This window comes from Rattus norvegicus, chromosome 16, assembly GCF_036323735.1.
Source record: "Rattus norvegicus strain BN/NHsdMcwi chromosome 16, GRCr8, whole genome shotgun sequence".
Classification (NCBI taxonomy): domain Eukaryota; kingdom Metazoa; phylum Chordata; class Mammalia; order Rodentia; family Muridae; genus Rattus; species Rattus norvegicus.
Window position 1 is genome coordinate 9,299,929 of NC_086034.1, and position 15,138 is coordinate 9,315,066.

The 15,138-nt window shown below is 49.8% G+C and overlaps 1 protein-coding gene across 6 annotated transcripts in view; it reads right to left on the bottom strand.

The window, feature by feature from the left end:
* Positions 1–6,364: 6,364 nt before the first annotated feature.
* Positions 6,365–15,138, bottom strand: part of Antxrl2 (ANTXR like 2) — a 32,267-nt gene continuing 23,493 nt past the window's right edge. For 5 of the 6 annotated variants that reach the window (XM_017600302.3, XM_039094925.2, XM_017600301.3 and 2 more), the window contains 6 exons: positions 14,903–15,133; positions 14,375–14,413; positions 13,704–13,742; positions 12,660–12,785; positions 10,961–11,038; positions 6,365–6,668 (listed from right to left, as the gene is read on the bottom strand). In XM_017600302.3, the coding sequence (XP_017455791.1) occupies positions 6,465–6,668; positions 10,961–11,038; positions 12,660–12,785; positions 13,704–13,742; positions 14,375–14,413; positions 14,903–15,133 (717 nt within the window). In that variant the 3' untranslated portion in view covers positions 6,365–6,464. Of the gene's footprint in view, positions 6,669–10,960; positions 11,039–12,659; positions 12,786–13,703; positions 13,743–14,374; positions 14,414–14,902; positions 15,134–15,138 lie in introns of those variants that run through there. The other variant, XM_039094928.2, reaches the window with a different exon arrangement.

The following is a 15,138-nucleotide window of genomic DNA, read 5'->3' on the forward strand; positions in this document are numbered from 1 at the left end:
TGAGTTGTGGAACTTGGCTGCAGAGCCCGCGGGATTCCAGGCCCCGCCTCGGGGGCGGGACCTTCAGGTTCTTAGAGGGTCTCCACCCCTGGCTCCTTCGGCTGAGGCACCAGAGTCCTAAGACCTTAGCAGCCTGGCAGAGATCAGAGCTCTCAGCTCCACTTCTCTCTCCTCGCCCCCCAGGCTCCGAAGCTTGACAGACAGCCAGGAGCTCCAGTCTCAGACCTGCTGTGTGACTCACAGACTCTGTAGCCTCTGAGCTGTTGCACAGTGCACTCCAATGCACTCCAACCTCTAGGTTCTTAAACCCTCCGGGGGCCAAGGTGAGAGAAGCGAAGAAGGCTTGGTGGCGCAGGAAAGGTTCCTGTGAACCCCGTCTGCTCTCAACTCATTTTCCTCTAACTGCTAGAATGGCCGCCTGCGCAGCGGGTTTCACAGTGCCCTCTTGGCCTCAATGAAATATCCGTTGCCTCCCTGCTTTTGCAAGTCGTGGATGGCAGAGAGGCTCCAGGCTGCCAACAATCACCAAGTGTCTTCTAGGTAACTTTCCTGGAAGGAGGGGTGGAGTGAGGCGGAAAGGGTCTCTGCGAATGAGGTGGCTGAGAATGGATGTCCATAATGTCGCATCCTGTAGGTCCAGGAATTTCCACAGTTGCGAGTTGTGGGGGGCGGGGGCGGGGCGGGGTGGTGCTTGGTGCGGATGCAGCACTCCTGTGTGTGGACCCTGATGTTTGAACCTGGATTGCTAAGGATCTTGACATGGTTGGCAAAGGAAAACCCACCCAACTCCCCAGTTCTTTCTCTCATTCATTCATTTACACAATTGTTCTGAGGTCAACCGTGATTCTGGGGATGCACAGAGACAAACAGGACTCTCAGAGGACTTCTCGGAGTTTGGTTGGGGATCTGTTACCAAAGTGAAGGGGTGGTGGGCAATGCAGGACCTGGGTATCTCTCAGCATCATGTGTCTTAGTCAATATTCTATTGCTGTGAAGGGACACCATGACCGAGGCAACTCTCATTTTTAAAAAGCAGTTAATTGAGGACTTGCTTACAGTCTCTGAGGTTTAGTCCATTATTACCATGGCAGCATGCAGGCAGATGCTGAAGCAGTAGCTAAGAGCTCCTGAGCCATCGGTAGAAAGAGATTCTGGGCTTTGGCGTGGGTGGGCTGTCGAAACCTGAAGGACCATGCCCAGTAACTCATTTCCTCCAAAAAGGCCACACCTCCTAATCCTTCTACTTTCCAATAATGCTACTCCTGGTGACTTAGTATTTAAATATGTGAGCCTATGAGGTGTTCTTATTCAAGCCACCAGTGATGTTCCCATAGCAAATCTCTTTGTTTATAGAAAGGAGCTTAGAAATTAGGCACCTGACTGGAGCTCCAGGCACCTACACAGGCAGTTGTCAGGGTCAGAGAAACACATTTTAGAAAGCCCCTAAGCTCAACAGGTGGATTACGAGGAAACACTGAGAGTCAAGTAGCCTCACAATGCTAATGGACATCAGGCTATAAGATCTTCAGGATGCCCGGAAAATCCAATGTACATCTTTACAATTAGGTAACCACTTGCACTGAGGAGTTAGCTAACTGAGGAGTTACCTCGAAGTGAAGAGATCGCAGAGGTGCAAGGTCAGGGCACACTACCAATGCTGGTGGGAGAGCATTGGAGGGTAGAAGAGCTGCCAGCATGCTAAGCTGGGTGAATGATACACAGTGGCAGCAACTGGGAAAGGTCTTCGAAAAGGAAGGAGGGAAGAAAGGACTGGGAAAGAAAAGCAGAGTGTACTGGCTGCAAGAAAGTTTTGGCCAGTGCAGATAGGGGATCAGAAAGTTCCTAGGACTGGCCTGCCTCCAGGTCACTGGCCCCAGCCACTGGCTAGGAGCAGTCTGGGAGGGTGTGGTCTCCTTGATGGGAATGTGTCAGGGTATGAGGATGGAGCAGATTCTCATAATACTCCCTCCCAGTTACACACACACACACACACACACACACACACACACACACAGAGAGAGAGAGAGAGAGAGACAGAGACAGAGACAGAGACACAGAGACAGACAGAGACAGAGACACAGAGACAGACAGAGAGACAGAGAGACAGAGACACAGACAGACAGACCTGAATAGTGACGTTGAACAATACACACTACACACAGAGAGAGAGAGAGACAGAGACAGAGAGACAGAGACAGAGACAGAGACACAGAGACAGACAGAGAGACAGAGACACAGACAGACAGACCTGAATAGTGACGTTGAACAATACACACTACACACACAGAGGGGGATCTGGATGGTAACACTGAATCACACACACATACAGAGAGAGAGAGAGAGAGAGAGAGAACCCTGAATAGTGACATTGAATGATACACACGATACACACAGAGGGGCATCTGAATGGTAACACTGAATCACACACACACACACACACACACACACACACACAAAGGGGTATCTGAATGGTAACACTGAATCTTTCTCTCTCTCCCTCCCCCCCCCTCTCTCTCACACACACACACATACACATACACACACACACACACTTATATATACCATGATGCATGCACATACAAAAGGAGATCTGAATAGTGACACTGAATCTCACACACACACACACACACACACACACACAGAGAGAGAGAGACAGACAGACACACACACACAGAGACAGACAGACACACAGAGAGAGAGAGAGACAGACACACACAGAGAGGGAGACAGACAGACACACACACATACACCCCACAAAGGGGAATCTGAATAGTGACACTGAATGACCCTACACAGGAGTCAATCTGGATGGTGACAGTGACAGATGCACTTAGAATGGCAGGGAAAACTTGTCAGCTCATTCGGAAGAGATAAGCCCTATAAAAATATGCAAAACTAAAACAAGAAAGGGTCCTGAATGGTAGCAAGGGCCAGGATGGTGGGCAGATGGAAAGAAGCAAGAGTCTTCAACACTGGAAACTGTTTTTAGGGTTAGAGAGAACAAGTTCCTAGTGGAAGGGCTTCATTCTCCAAGAAAACGACAAACATTCTAAGCATGAACGCATCGATAAATAAAACAAACGATACCTAGAAAGGGGTATTTTGCCAACTTCTGTGTTAAACCTAGAAACTAAATACAACACATGCCAAAATTTAGAAGATTGAAAGAGCGATTCCATTACTAAGTCTATTCAATGGGGCTTCCCTTAATCATGTGTCAAGGTAAATTTCCTCTCCCCCAAAATACTTAAAAGAAATAGTACTGTGCAAGTCAAGTTATCTGATCACAGGGCAGTTAATGTGGAAATCAACGCCAAACAGAATGTTAAACACACACACGCATGCACACACAGACACATATGCACACATAATTGAAAGCTTTAATCCAGACATATAATTATGTGTCAAAGGAGAAATCACTCAAAACAACACAAATCAAATTTTTAAATATTGCATCAAAGGAGAAATGAGAAAGTTTGTAACCCAAGAAAGTTTATGTTAACAGAAAAAAAAGGAAAAATAAATGAGATAGATATCTAACCAAAAACATTAGAAAATGAATAGCAAAATCAATCTCAAAAGACTCAAAAGGAGAAGTGATTTTAAAAGAAATGCATATGTTAAATAAAAACAGAAGAACAGTGGGTCTACAGCCTGGGTTCACAGAAGTTTCTATCATTGCAACCAAGGCAGAACTGACACAAATAAACACAATACAGAAGCCATGTCAGATCACCAAGACCTCCATTTTGTCCTGGAAAAGCAAATGCCTGTCTAGTCCCGCCTCAAGTGGCCCTTGCTTTCCTAGTCAATGTACTACCACAGAAGCTAATGGACCCCCCTCCCCCAGTCTCTGCAGGAGGACAGCAGGATCATTATGATCAGACCCCAGCTCACAGCCCTCTGTATCTGACTTACATCCTAAAGACAAGGAGGCCACTGTAGGGCTTCTGGGTGCTGTACCAGCATCTTCGTCCCCCAAGTGGAGCTTTGATACCCTTTAGCCCACTGGCTACCAGGGACCACCTTCTCTGCCATCTGGGCAGTTTATGCAGGGCCTAGCAGAGGTTGCTGTCCCCACTGTGGCCTCTCATTCAACCCTGCTGCTCAGAGGGAACGTCCTTTGCTTTGTTGCTATGAATTTGGTTGCTTCCTGTCTTATCGGGAGTCTCATCTGTCTTGGTGCAGACCCAGATAGGCTGACCCTTGGGCCCTCCTGGCTATCGAGAGAGAGAATGGAGACTAAAACTGAAAGAGGGGGTCTGGATTCCTTCTGCCACTGCAGTGACACAGCCAGCAGAAGGTTAAGAAAGTCCTGGCTGGCCTCCAAGCACCTCTGTCAGCATCCTCAAAATATCCTGGGCTATTGGTGTCCTGGGCAGAGTGCACTCAGGATCGCTGAGCTGCCCAAGGCATCTATTGGTGACAAAACAGAGGCTCCTTCTCCCTCTCCTCCTACCCCTCTCTCTCCCCCTCCCCTTCCTCTCTCTCTCCCCCTCCCCCTTCTCCTCCTCCCCTCCCCTCTCCTTTCTCCCTCTCTCTTCCTCTCCTCCTCCCCCCTCCCCCTCTCCCCTTCCTCTCCCTCTCCTCCTCTTCCTCCTTCCCCATCCCCCTCCCCCCTTCCCCCTCTCCCCTTCCTCTCCCTCTCTCTCTCCCTCTCCCCCAGGTCTGGCTCCTTCTGATATCCCTGGTTCACTATCTCTCTTTAGAAACGATATTTGAGGCTGCATGGTCTTAGGCTTCAGCTCCTAAGCCAGGCCAACAATCTGCACTCTGCAAGAGAATTCCATCCTTTGCTTAGCTTAGTCTGACAAACATCTGAGAGGACTGAACAGGTCTTGACTCATTGATGACTAGCACAGGTTGGGGGGCCGGGGAGGGGGACTTTGGAATTGACAGTGACATTGGGCCAAACCTTCCAGAGAATGGCTGTGAACTCCAAAGAAGCTCTCAATGGTCATTCTGTTACCTGTGTCTTACTTTCTCCCGTGGAAACCTGCTGTAAGGTTCAGTGGGGTTAAGCCACATGCTAGGATGGGTAGAAAGGCTCTTGACCTGAACAAAGAGGTGAAATATCTTCCAGCTACATGCAGCTGCTCTGGGCACACTTTAGGTGACATGCTGCTAGGCAAAGGTGTCCTAAAGCCAGGAAGTGCCGGTAAGACATGGCTACAAGCCAATCTGAGGGAGACAATCCCTTCACGGAGGTTCTCTCTTTCCAGGTGATTCTAGTTCACATCAAGTTGCTCAAAAATCTACCCAGCAGAGCTTCTCACAGACACTCCAGGAGTGTGTCTGAAAGTTGAGCCACGGTAAACCTCTGAGGCTTGGCGCTCAGATGCAGGATCCATAGGATAGCAGTTTGCCAGCCTCTCCCATCCACCCCTGTGTGGCTAGCGACTGGGTAGTCGTGTGGACACAGCTAGGCAGGCCGGATGGCTGAGCACCTCACCCAAGGCACAGCTGTCATGGAGCAGAGGAGGACAGAGACAAAGTCACGACGAATGTTTATCTCTTCCAGAGATGTCCAGAGCACCCCTGAAATCTGCTGGACTTGGGGGGGTGGCATGACTGAGCTGGAAAGAGAAGTCTTGGTTCTGCAGTGGCCTTGCCTCTGTCTAGAACACATCTAAGACAGAAGTAGTCTTAAACTAGAGGCCAGGGCCATAGGGTCCAATAGATGAAAAGAATCCAAATGCTTTTCTACCATTGGTCTGAACAAGGAGACCCCAATGGAGGAGTTAGAGAAAGGACTGAAGGAGATGAAGGGTTTGCAACACCATAGGAAGAACAACAATATCAACCAATCAAACCCCACCAGAGCTCCCAGGGACTAAACCACCAACCAATGAGTACACATGGAAGGACCCATGACTCCAGCCACATGTGTGGCGGAGGATGGCATTGTCCAGCATCAATGGGAGGAAGAGCCCTTGGTCCTGCGAGGGCTCAATGCCCCAGTGTAGGATAATGCCATGGCATTGAGGTGGGAGGGGGGTGGTGAGAGTAGGAGCATCCTCATAGAAGTAGGGGGAGGGGTATGGGAGACGGAGGAAAGGGGATAACATTTGAAAAGTAAACACACAAAATATCCATGAAAAATAAAATTATTTCAAAAAAACCAAAGGAAGGGGGCTAAAATAGTCTTTGTAACTCAAAAATTAGTAGAAAGGGAGTTTTGCAGAAATGTTTTCACATGAACGTACACCCCGTCCCTTTGGGACAGACAAAGATAGGGTTGTCAGAAATACTAGTGGGCCCTGTCTAGTCACATGACACTAGAGAGTCCTGTTCTGGCAGGCACAGCAGAAATTCACGTCAGGGAGAGGATCTCATGACACACTTGCTAATAAACAGCCACAAGTTTCAATCTATTACTTCCTTTATTAAAATCCTAAACCCAATACACAGAATATAGCAGCAAAGACCTCTTAGCCTTAGCTTGGTGGCACCTGAGATATCCACTAGGTAGGTGGGAGTGACCGAGGCACTCTGGGAACCCAGGAATGAAGAGCAAGCCGCCACAACCCCAAGGGACGCCTGGGACGCCTATCTGGGAGACGGTGGCACTGAGAGCAGGAAGCTAGACGCAGAGACTCCGGGCTGGGTGGCAGGCTGAACTTGGGAATGCAGGGTTCCTTTGCGAGTGCCACATTGGTAAACCACCCCTATAGGAGAAAGAGGAGAGAAAACAATGAGATGCTACTGCAACCGGACTCTGAAGCCAAGTTGCTTGTCTGGGTGGTGGGGAGCCCTGTAGTAGCATCACAGTGCAAGCTTGAGTGGCCCTTCTTCTCCCACACTCCCCCACCCCACCCTCCCCACTGCACTCTCCTTCCAGATGTGGTCCAGGTAACCGAAGTCTGAGAGGTGCAAAGACCTGGAAGATCTGCAAGTTTTGATTTTGAGAAAGTTTGTCTCTTGTGGCTTGCTCAACAGAAAGGATATCTGGGAGTGCAACTAAAGATTTGAGGTGGGAAGACACGCTCGAGATGGGGGGGGGGGAAGCATATGCAAACCCCATCAGGAGACAACGCCAGGGATGACACGAGCTGGAGCTCCCAGAAGGCTCTGCCTTGCTGGCTTTGGAGGTAGAGAAAGAGCCAGGCATTATGGAAGGCTGAGGCTGAGGCTCTAGAGGTCAGAAAGGGCGAGAAAGCGGGCTCTCCCACAACTTCAGCAAGTTTGGGTGTCTTGATTTTTAGCTCACTTAAGTCACTTCATACTTTGGTGTGCAAAGTCTCTGATGAGCACAGGGTACCACACGTGCTCTGGGACAGGTGATTATCAACAGGTAGACTGAACCACAGCCATGAAAAAGGGAAGGATGCCATTCTCTCACACAGCAGATGCAAGAAGTGTTTTGTGTCAGACAAAAGAAGCCAGAGCGGGAAGAAAAACTGGTTCTCAATACACCTGCCTCTCAACCCAGAGGTCTCTACTTCACTCTGGGCCACAACCCCACTCTATACAGTCCTAGGATTGCCCCATCACACACCAGCCTGGGAGCCCTGAGCCACACAGACTCAATCCACTCCACATCTGCCTATATGTCCTTGTGCCCAGATAACCATCTGAAGAATCTTTATTGGACCTTTTAAGAAAGCTTCCCATGTCATTCACTCCAAGTCAGATGAGAGGGGCTGATTCTAAACCTCTCCCTGATCTGCTATTTACTTTACGTCCTCAAAATCAAATGCAGCTAAGGGACCCTATCTCCACTTTCCCTCTTCGTCACAGCAAGTGGAGTTTGCTCAAGGATGCGGGATGCGCCGCTACGAAGTCACGTGTTCTGCGGCAGCCACGTGAGTGAGCTCTAGCAAGCAGAATGCAGGCGCGAACTTTTGGGCGGTGCTTTTCAGAAGCCCCACCCCCTTCCTTTTCCGTCCTTCTTCCCTCTTCCCCCTTCTCCTCCCTGAGATATTGTGTGTTTATCGGAGCAGAAGCAGACACTTTGTAAGGGCGAAAATAACTCATGCATCTGGGCAGTTAAAAGTTTGTTAGACTTCCCTGTGGCTGCCAGGTTAGAGATGTTACAAGACGCTATTTGGACAATAACTTCCCGGAGTCACTAAGCTTTCTCCAGGCACTTTCAAAATAAGGCTTCTCTCATGATTTCCTTCTCTTTGGTATTCTTGATGTGCTTTATAACACGGGTTGGAGGCTGTGGTGATTTGAATAAAAATGGCCTCCATAATCCCACAGGGAGTGGCACTATTAGGAGGTGTGCCCTTGTTGGAGGAGGTGCGGTTTTGTTGGGGGAAGTTTGTCACTGTGGATCAGTTTTGAAGCGTCAAATACTCAAGCCAGGTCCAGTGTTATTCTCTCTTCCTGCTGCCTACTAATCTTGACATAGAACTCTCAGACACCTCCCCAGCGCCATGTCTACCAGTGCTTCCCACCATGACAAGAATACACTAAGCCTCTGAAACGGCGACCCAGCCCAAATTAAATGCAACCAGCAGCATCCTTACCGGAGCCCTGGCTAGCCTCTGTGGTTGGGACAGAAACCATCCTCAAGGATATCAGGTCATGCAGTATCTTAATTAGGGTTTACTGCTGCGCAGAGACAACAAGATCTCAGAACCTCTTTTTTTTAAATTCATGTATGAATGCTCTCTATCTGCATGTATGCCTGCTAGGAAACATTAGATCTCCTTACAGATGGTTGTGAGCCACCATGTGGTTGCTGGGAATTGAACTCAGGGCCTCTGGAAGAACAGTCGGGGCTCTTAACCATTAAGCCACCTCTCCAACCTCCATAACCTCCATACAAAGGAAAACATTTCATTGGGGATGGCTTATAATCCAGAGGTTTAGTCCATTATCATCATGTGGGAAGCATGGCATCATACAGGCAGACATGGTGCTAGAGAAGGAGCTGAGAGCTTTACATCTTGATCTGAAGGCAGCAGAAAGAGACTGCATCCCACACTGGGCATACCTTGAGCATTATAAGACCTCAAAGCCCAGTGACACACTTCTTTCAACAAGGCCACACCAACTAATAGTGACACTCTCTATGTGCCAAGCATTCAAGCATGTAAGTCTATGGGAGCCAAACGTATTCAAACCAACACACGTGGCTTTGTTCAACCTGTGAAAGGGGCTGCCGTGCCAACAAGCCATGATGGGCAACTCCAACTGGGCCTTTGTCTAGACTCTTTAGCCTACAAGCCAGTTGGCTCTTCATCCACTCAAGTCTGAGCTTCCTGCTCTGCCTAGATCCCCTATACCACATGCTCCTATCTGTTCAAATAATTCTCTATTTCCACAAAAGCTCCACAGAGTGTGCAGAAGAGACTTGCTTGGAGCCATCGCCAAGCATGGATGTGTGAGTGGCTGTTGTGTCATTCCTGAGATCCTCTCTTACCCCATCTCTCCTTCAAACTCTAACCTGATGCTCTCTCCAGCCCCTATCCTGCTGGACACTATCTGGAGCAAAGCATCTTTTCTGTGGCCCAACAGACATAACCCTGAGTAAGACCGTCTGCTCTGCTCCTGGCCGTAGGTTACCATTCAGGCCTCGGGCTCCCTCTGAGGCTGATTCAAGCCCAGCTTTCACTCTCCTTTGTTTCATCTACTCTTGAATCAATTCCTCACAGAAACATTCTTGGATGCTCCCATAGTCAACCTGGCCCTCCAGGTTTTCCAATGTCAGGCTCCCACTTTAGGCAGTTTTACCAGGACAGTTGTACAGAGATAGGTTGCAGAACAAGCTAGACACGGGTGAAGACAGAATGAGTCAGAGAAGAAGACTAGAACAGATTGCCCAAGTCAGTATAAGACCAAGCATAGCAATTCAGTCAGAAGCTGAGGGAAGTCAGTTTGAATCAGTCAGCTTGGAGAGGAGTTTGAGCCAGAAGAGCTGATTTGACTAACCAGCCATAGTTCAGAAAGAACAAGAAAGGGTGAGCTTGTTCAGCAGTAATTCTCAGAGGCTGAAAACATTCTAGGCCTAGATAAGATTGTCCAGAAGCTAGAAGCTTCCAGGACTGGGCCTAGGTTATCAGACGAAAGCAGTGAGCCTCCAAGACAGCAATTACATCAGGTGAATAAAAGTTACTGCCAACAGCAGTGTGTCTTAAGCTCTGACTGACAGTCTTTATCTGTCCTCCCTTTTACCTTCTTTCCCTTCCTCCCTCTTATTCATACACACACAAGGAGCCTCTATTTGATTCCTAATACCTTGAACTCTGCCATATGTCATATTCCCACCTCAAGAGCAATTAGAGCAGCCATAGACCTTGTACTAGAGAAGGAAGTAGGGATGCTTCTTTCCACCCTTCCTCCAGGCTCAGGACAGGCTTCACATCCCACTCAACCAACCGCTGTCATGCAGACCGTAAACCAGCCAGCTAGCCCAGGAAGCACCATTAAAATGAACCAGACCTGAAGTAACCCTGTAAGAGTGACCTTATTCACATCCCCTGAACCCACATAAAAGCTGGGCATAGAAGTGTATGTTTTCAACCTCAATACTGAGTGGGACATAGGCAGATCCCATGAGATCACTGGCAAACCTGTCTAGCAGAAACAGCGAGTTAAAGGTTTAGTACAAGACCATTTCAAGGATTGAGGATGACTTATGACCTCTATTCACTCACACACAGGCAAATATACCTGCTTATACGTGTGTGTGTGTGTGTGTGTGTGTGTGTGTGTGTGTGTGTGTGTGTGTGGAGAGAGAGAGAGAGAGAGAGAGAGAGAGAGCCTTAATATTTAATAAATGGAGTCACTATTGGCCAGACAGCACTGTCGACCATGGCCAAAGTGACCAGTCATTGACGTCATAGATACCATGTCTGGGAGGCTCACGAGTGCCAGGTCTCACATCTTGGGCTTTCTTCCTCACCTCATGCTGGGACATGGTTCTGAGCCACAGACCCAGAAAGCAACCATCACAGGTAAAAGGTAGTGACCATTGTCCCCCTTAGAAGTAGCCTTGGGTCCCACTCACCTGGTTACCATACTGAGGCCATATCAATGACAACTGGGGACAGCATAGGGGATTGAAGTTACACACAGTCACATTGCCCTGAAGAGCAGAAACATGGTCATGAGGAAGAATCAGGGCATGGACTCTGCCCCCCACCAAAGCATGAGGATCCTTGTGTCCTAGGACTCTGTGCCCAAACAGCTCTGAGAAAGAGCCCAGGTGGGCTCCTGAGAAAGGATCTTACAACCTTGACTGCCTGGGATTGTCACTGTGGGACCCAGTGACACAGCAGTGTCTCTGTGGGGAGAGGAGCCTGTATGTGGCTTTTGGAGAGGTTTAGAGGCCGGAGTGGTGTGTAATGGCATGCAGGGGCCTTTAGGGGAGCCATGATGTGGGCTCAGCCCTAGAGAGGGTTCCTGGGAACAAAGAAGGCCTGCACTGAGGGCCACAGGGGAGAGGCAGGTAAGCAGCCTATGTCGTGTTGAGTGGCAGGTGACACAGACCAAGGCAGAAAGCACAGAAGACAGAGGAACCTTCGGTCTAGGAGTTGGAAACTCCTCAACCTCAGATCCAAAGTTCAGACTCAGTGGATCTCGTGCAGTGAGTAGGGTCAGGCTAGAATGCAGGCATACAGGCCACCAGTATGCCAGGCTAGGCCTATGGCCGGCTAGTGGCCTCTTTCCCTAGAGAATCTATGTTGACTGTTCTTCAGATATAGGCAGGAGATAGGCAGAACTGTGACTTGGATAGCCTGAGAGGCTGTGAAGGGACTGAAAGCTTCCTGAGGAAACAGGGTCCAAGCATCCTGAGGAAACAGGGTCCAAGCTTCCTGAGGAAACAGGGTCCAAGCTTCCTGAGGAAACAGGGTCCAAGCTTCCTGAGGAAACAAGGTCCAAGCTTCCTGAGGAAACAGGGTCCAAGCTTCCTGAGGAAACAGGGTCCAAGCTTCCTGAGGAAACAGGGTCCAAGCTTCCTGAGGAAACAGGGTCCAACTTTCCTGAGGAAACAGGGTCCAAGCTTCCTGAGGAAACAGGGTCCAAGCTTCCTGAGGAAACAGGGTCTGTCTGAGAGCAGGACCAAGGAGGAATAGGGCAAAGCCAGGTAAACACCAGAGATGAGAGACCTGGCTGCTGGCAGGCCTCTCCCTTCCATAGGCCTGAACCTCCGAGGTGAAAGGAGGAGACTTGGACTACCTGCCCACCAGAGGTCAACTCTACAGGGGTTTTGTGGTGCCGTGCCTGTTAGGGTAGCCATGTCAACAATCTCCTTCCCATAACGTTTTGCCCCATCTTGGCAGTAGAACCACTGAGTCAGCTCTTTCCTATGTTCTCAAAGAACTTGGAGGTAGTCGGTCAGGGGCACTGGACTTTGTCCAGGTTTCACGGTAGACAGAAGCGTTTGGAGACTGGTCTTTTTTTTTTTTAACTGTCCCTAGATTTGTAAGCTTCTTTGTCATTCAGCATATACTGACTTCCCCACCCACATTAGAAATACTGTCAGGGCTAAGAAAATGGCCCTGCGATACCAGGGGCTGGCCAGGTCATCACTGTCCCCAAACCTAGATACTGTAGGGACCCTCCTGCACGCTCTCCTTCCCTAGGATAAGGGAGGGTCTGCATATGGTTGTCCTCAGATACAGAAATTCAGAGCCTGTTCCGTAGAGTTGAACCCTCCCACACCCAGGCAGTCTGAAGTCACAGGTCCTGAGGAGTCCTCGCACCTCCACATCTCTGCTCACATAGAGGCCACGGCAGGTGCAACAGCAGATGATCACAATGGAGGTTGAGTTTACAGGTACTGTGGGTGCTGGGGGAGTCACCCGAGGAGGTTGTTCCTTCTCTCTGGGCTGAAGGGAGAGAAAACCTTGTCTGGATCTTGTCTGTGCCCTGTACAGCCCTTGGCACTGTGGGCCTCTGCTGTTATTGGGGGGTAAACAGAAAAATGTATCCCACTGCATGGGGGGTTCCACGGGAAGAAAAGAGAGCCTCCTCACACATTTCAGATATGGGGCTTCACCAACTAGCAACAGCCCTTCTGAGAGCCCTGGGCCCTCTCACGTCAGCCCTGCTGGCAGAAGTCTGGCCTGGTTGCTGCACGGTGGGCCAGCACTAGCAGGTAACTGTCCCTTCCACCTGTCTCTGGCTTTTGCATGGACATCCTCACCCAGGCCACTCTGCAACCAGCACAGTCCAAACAAGACAGCGAGGCTGCTCCTATCTGAGTCCAAATCGAGGCTCCACCTGCCCCAGCCTCTCTACATCTGGTCCTTACATGATGGGAGCTGCAGATGCGAACCCACCTTGTCCTTGTGTTTCCCTGGGGACATCCTTCGCAGAGCAGGGTCCCGAGACTTTCACCCTCCTTATCCCTCAGTCCCTAGGCTGATCCCAGCCAACCCTTCTACCCTGACAGGAGACGGAGATAAAGACATGCATAGGAGCCAGAAGATCCCTATCTAGAGATGAGAATCAGGACTCCTTTCAGAAGGCTCTGTTCTCAGCGGCCTCAGCATCAATCGGAGTTCACAGGAATCCCCTCAAAGCCTCCAAAGCGGTAAGCGCAGCTGTTCATACTGGTTGTTTGACCAAGGTCTAGATCGGAAGGTTCTGGGAATGTTCCTTATCTGGTGATATTGAGAGCCCCCAGTCTTTGCTGACCCTTCACCTCACTGTATTTGCTGAAGTAGCGGTAGGCTCTGGGTACAGGATGAACAATGGCCTATTTCGTGACATGTGACCTTCTCAGGATACAGAGAATGACTCACCTTTGGTTGTGGTGCAGGTGCTGGCCGTGCCTTGACAGGCTAGAGGGTGAAACAGACAGAATGAGACGTACTGTTATGGTTTGGACAACTGTTCTCGAGATGCTTTGTGTTAAAGTCTTGATCCCAGCCTATGGAGGAGTTGCAGCCTAGGGTAGATACCAGAGGGTCCTCTGGAGGAAGGTAATCCTTAGCAGTGTGTCTTAGAATAGTTCTTCCACTTTCAGAACTGGAGATGAGGTGTGGCTTTCCTTGTCCCCCAGTCCCTAGGCTGATCCCAGCCAATCCTTCTACCTCGACAGGAGCAGGGTTGGAGTTAGATCTAAAGACCTCCAACATAGGGATGGGAACCAGGGCTTGACAGGGAATCCAGTTCTCAGGAGCGCAGCTGCAACCCTGGCACCAGAGTCCTCTGAGGTCTCCTAAGAGCTACAGCCCATAGAAACAACTGCATATGCTGACGCAGCTCCCCAGGGTGCAGATGGTGTAGCTAAGGCAGGAGATCCTAAAAATCGGGTAGGACCTTGTCTTTGGGTGATGTCACTGTGAACCCCTTTCTTGATCCTTGAGCTCCTCTGCCCTTCTTCCTTCCTGAGTGCAGGTCTTCTGATTCCTCTCTTGAAGGTCATTGTACTTGGCCACGTGACAATGTCAGCATCCAAAGCATGACTTACCTGTGGTCGGGGCTGAGGTGGGGGCAGCTCCTCTACAGGCTGGAGGGTAAAGCAGAGAAAAGAAGCTGGTATGTGTAGAATGGGCTCTGCCTTCACTCTGCTGACAGGGGACCCTGGTGTGGAGCAGGGATGGGTGCACACATCCTGGGATCTATGTGTGTGCCCATGCCTGTGCTGATCCACTCCACCTGATCTGATGGAGCCCCCATCCTTCTCTGCAGGTAGGGAGTCACGAGCAGGTTAAGGTGCAAATGCAGGAGAACCCCAGCAGCTGTAGCACTACATACCTTGCCCTAGTCTCACCTACCTCAGAGCCCACGCCCCTTCCTTTCCTCTGAGACAAGCTCATGCCTTAGTCTCCCTTGACCTCCAGGCTAGTCTTGGCTTTCTCTACTGACTGCTTCCCTGGATAGAGATGGGACCCGACAGTTCTTTGTGCTTTGTTGTCATGATGCTTCCTTGCGTCCTTGCCTCTTGGATGGAGAGCATGTTCCTGGGGCCCCAGGCTGAGCAGGCAGGGCCACTCACCGGAACACAGCACAGCTGCCAGCAACAACCAATCAGCAACATCGACAGCAGCAGGGCCAGAAGTATAGGGACAAAAATGAATTTATCGATGCTTGGCTTCGGTTTCTCTGTGATGGTGGTGGGTGTAGTAGTTGTAGTGGATGGAGTTGTGGTGGTAGTCCTCCTTGTAGTTTTTGTAGTTATGGTTGTAGTTTTTCCGCTGGTTTTAACTGTAGTTAGTGGACTTTTGCCCTGTG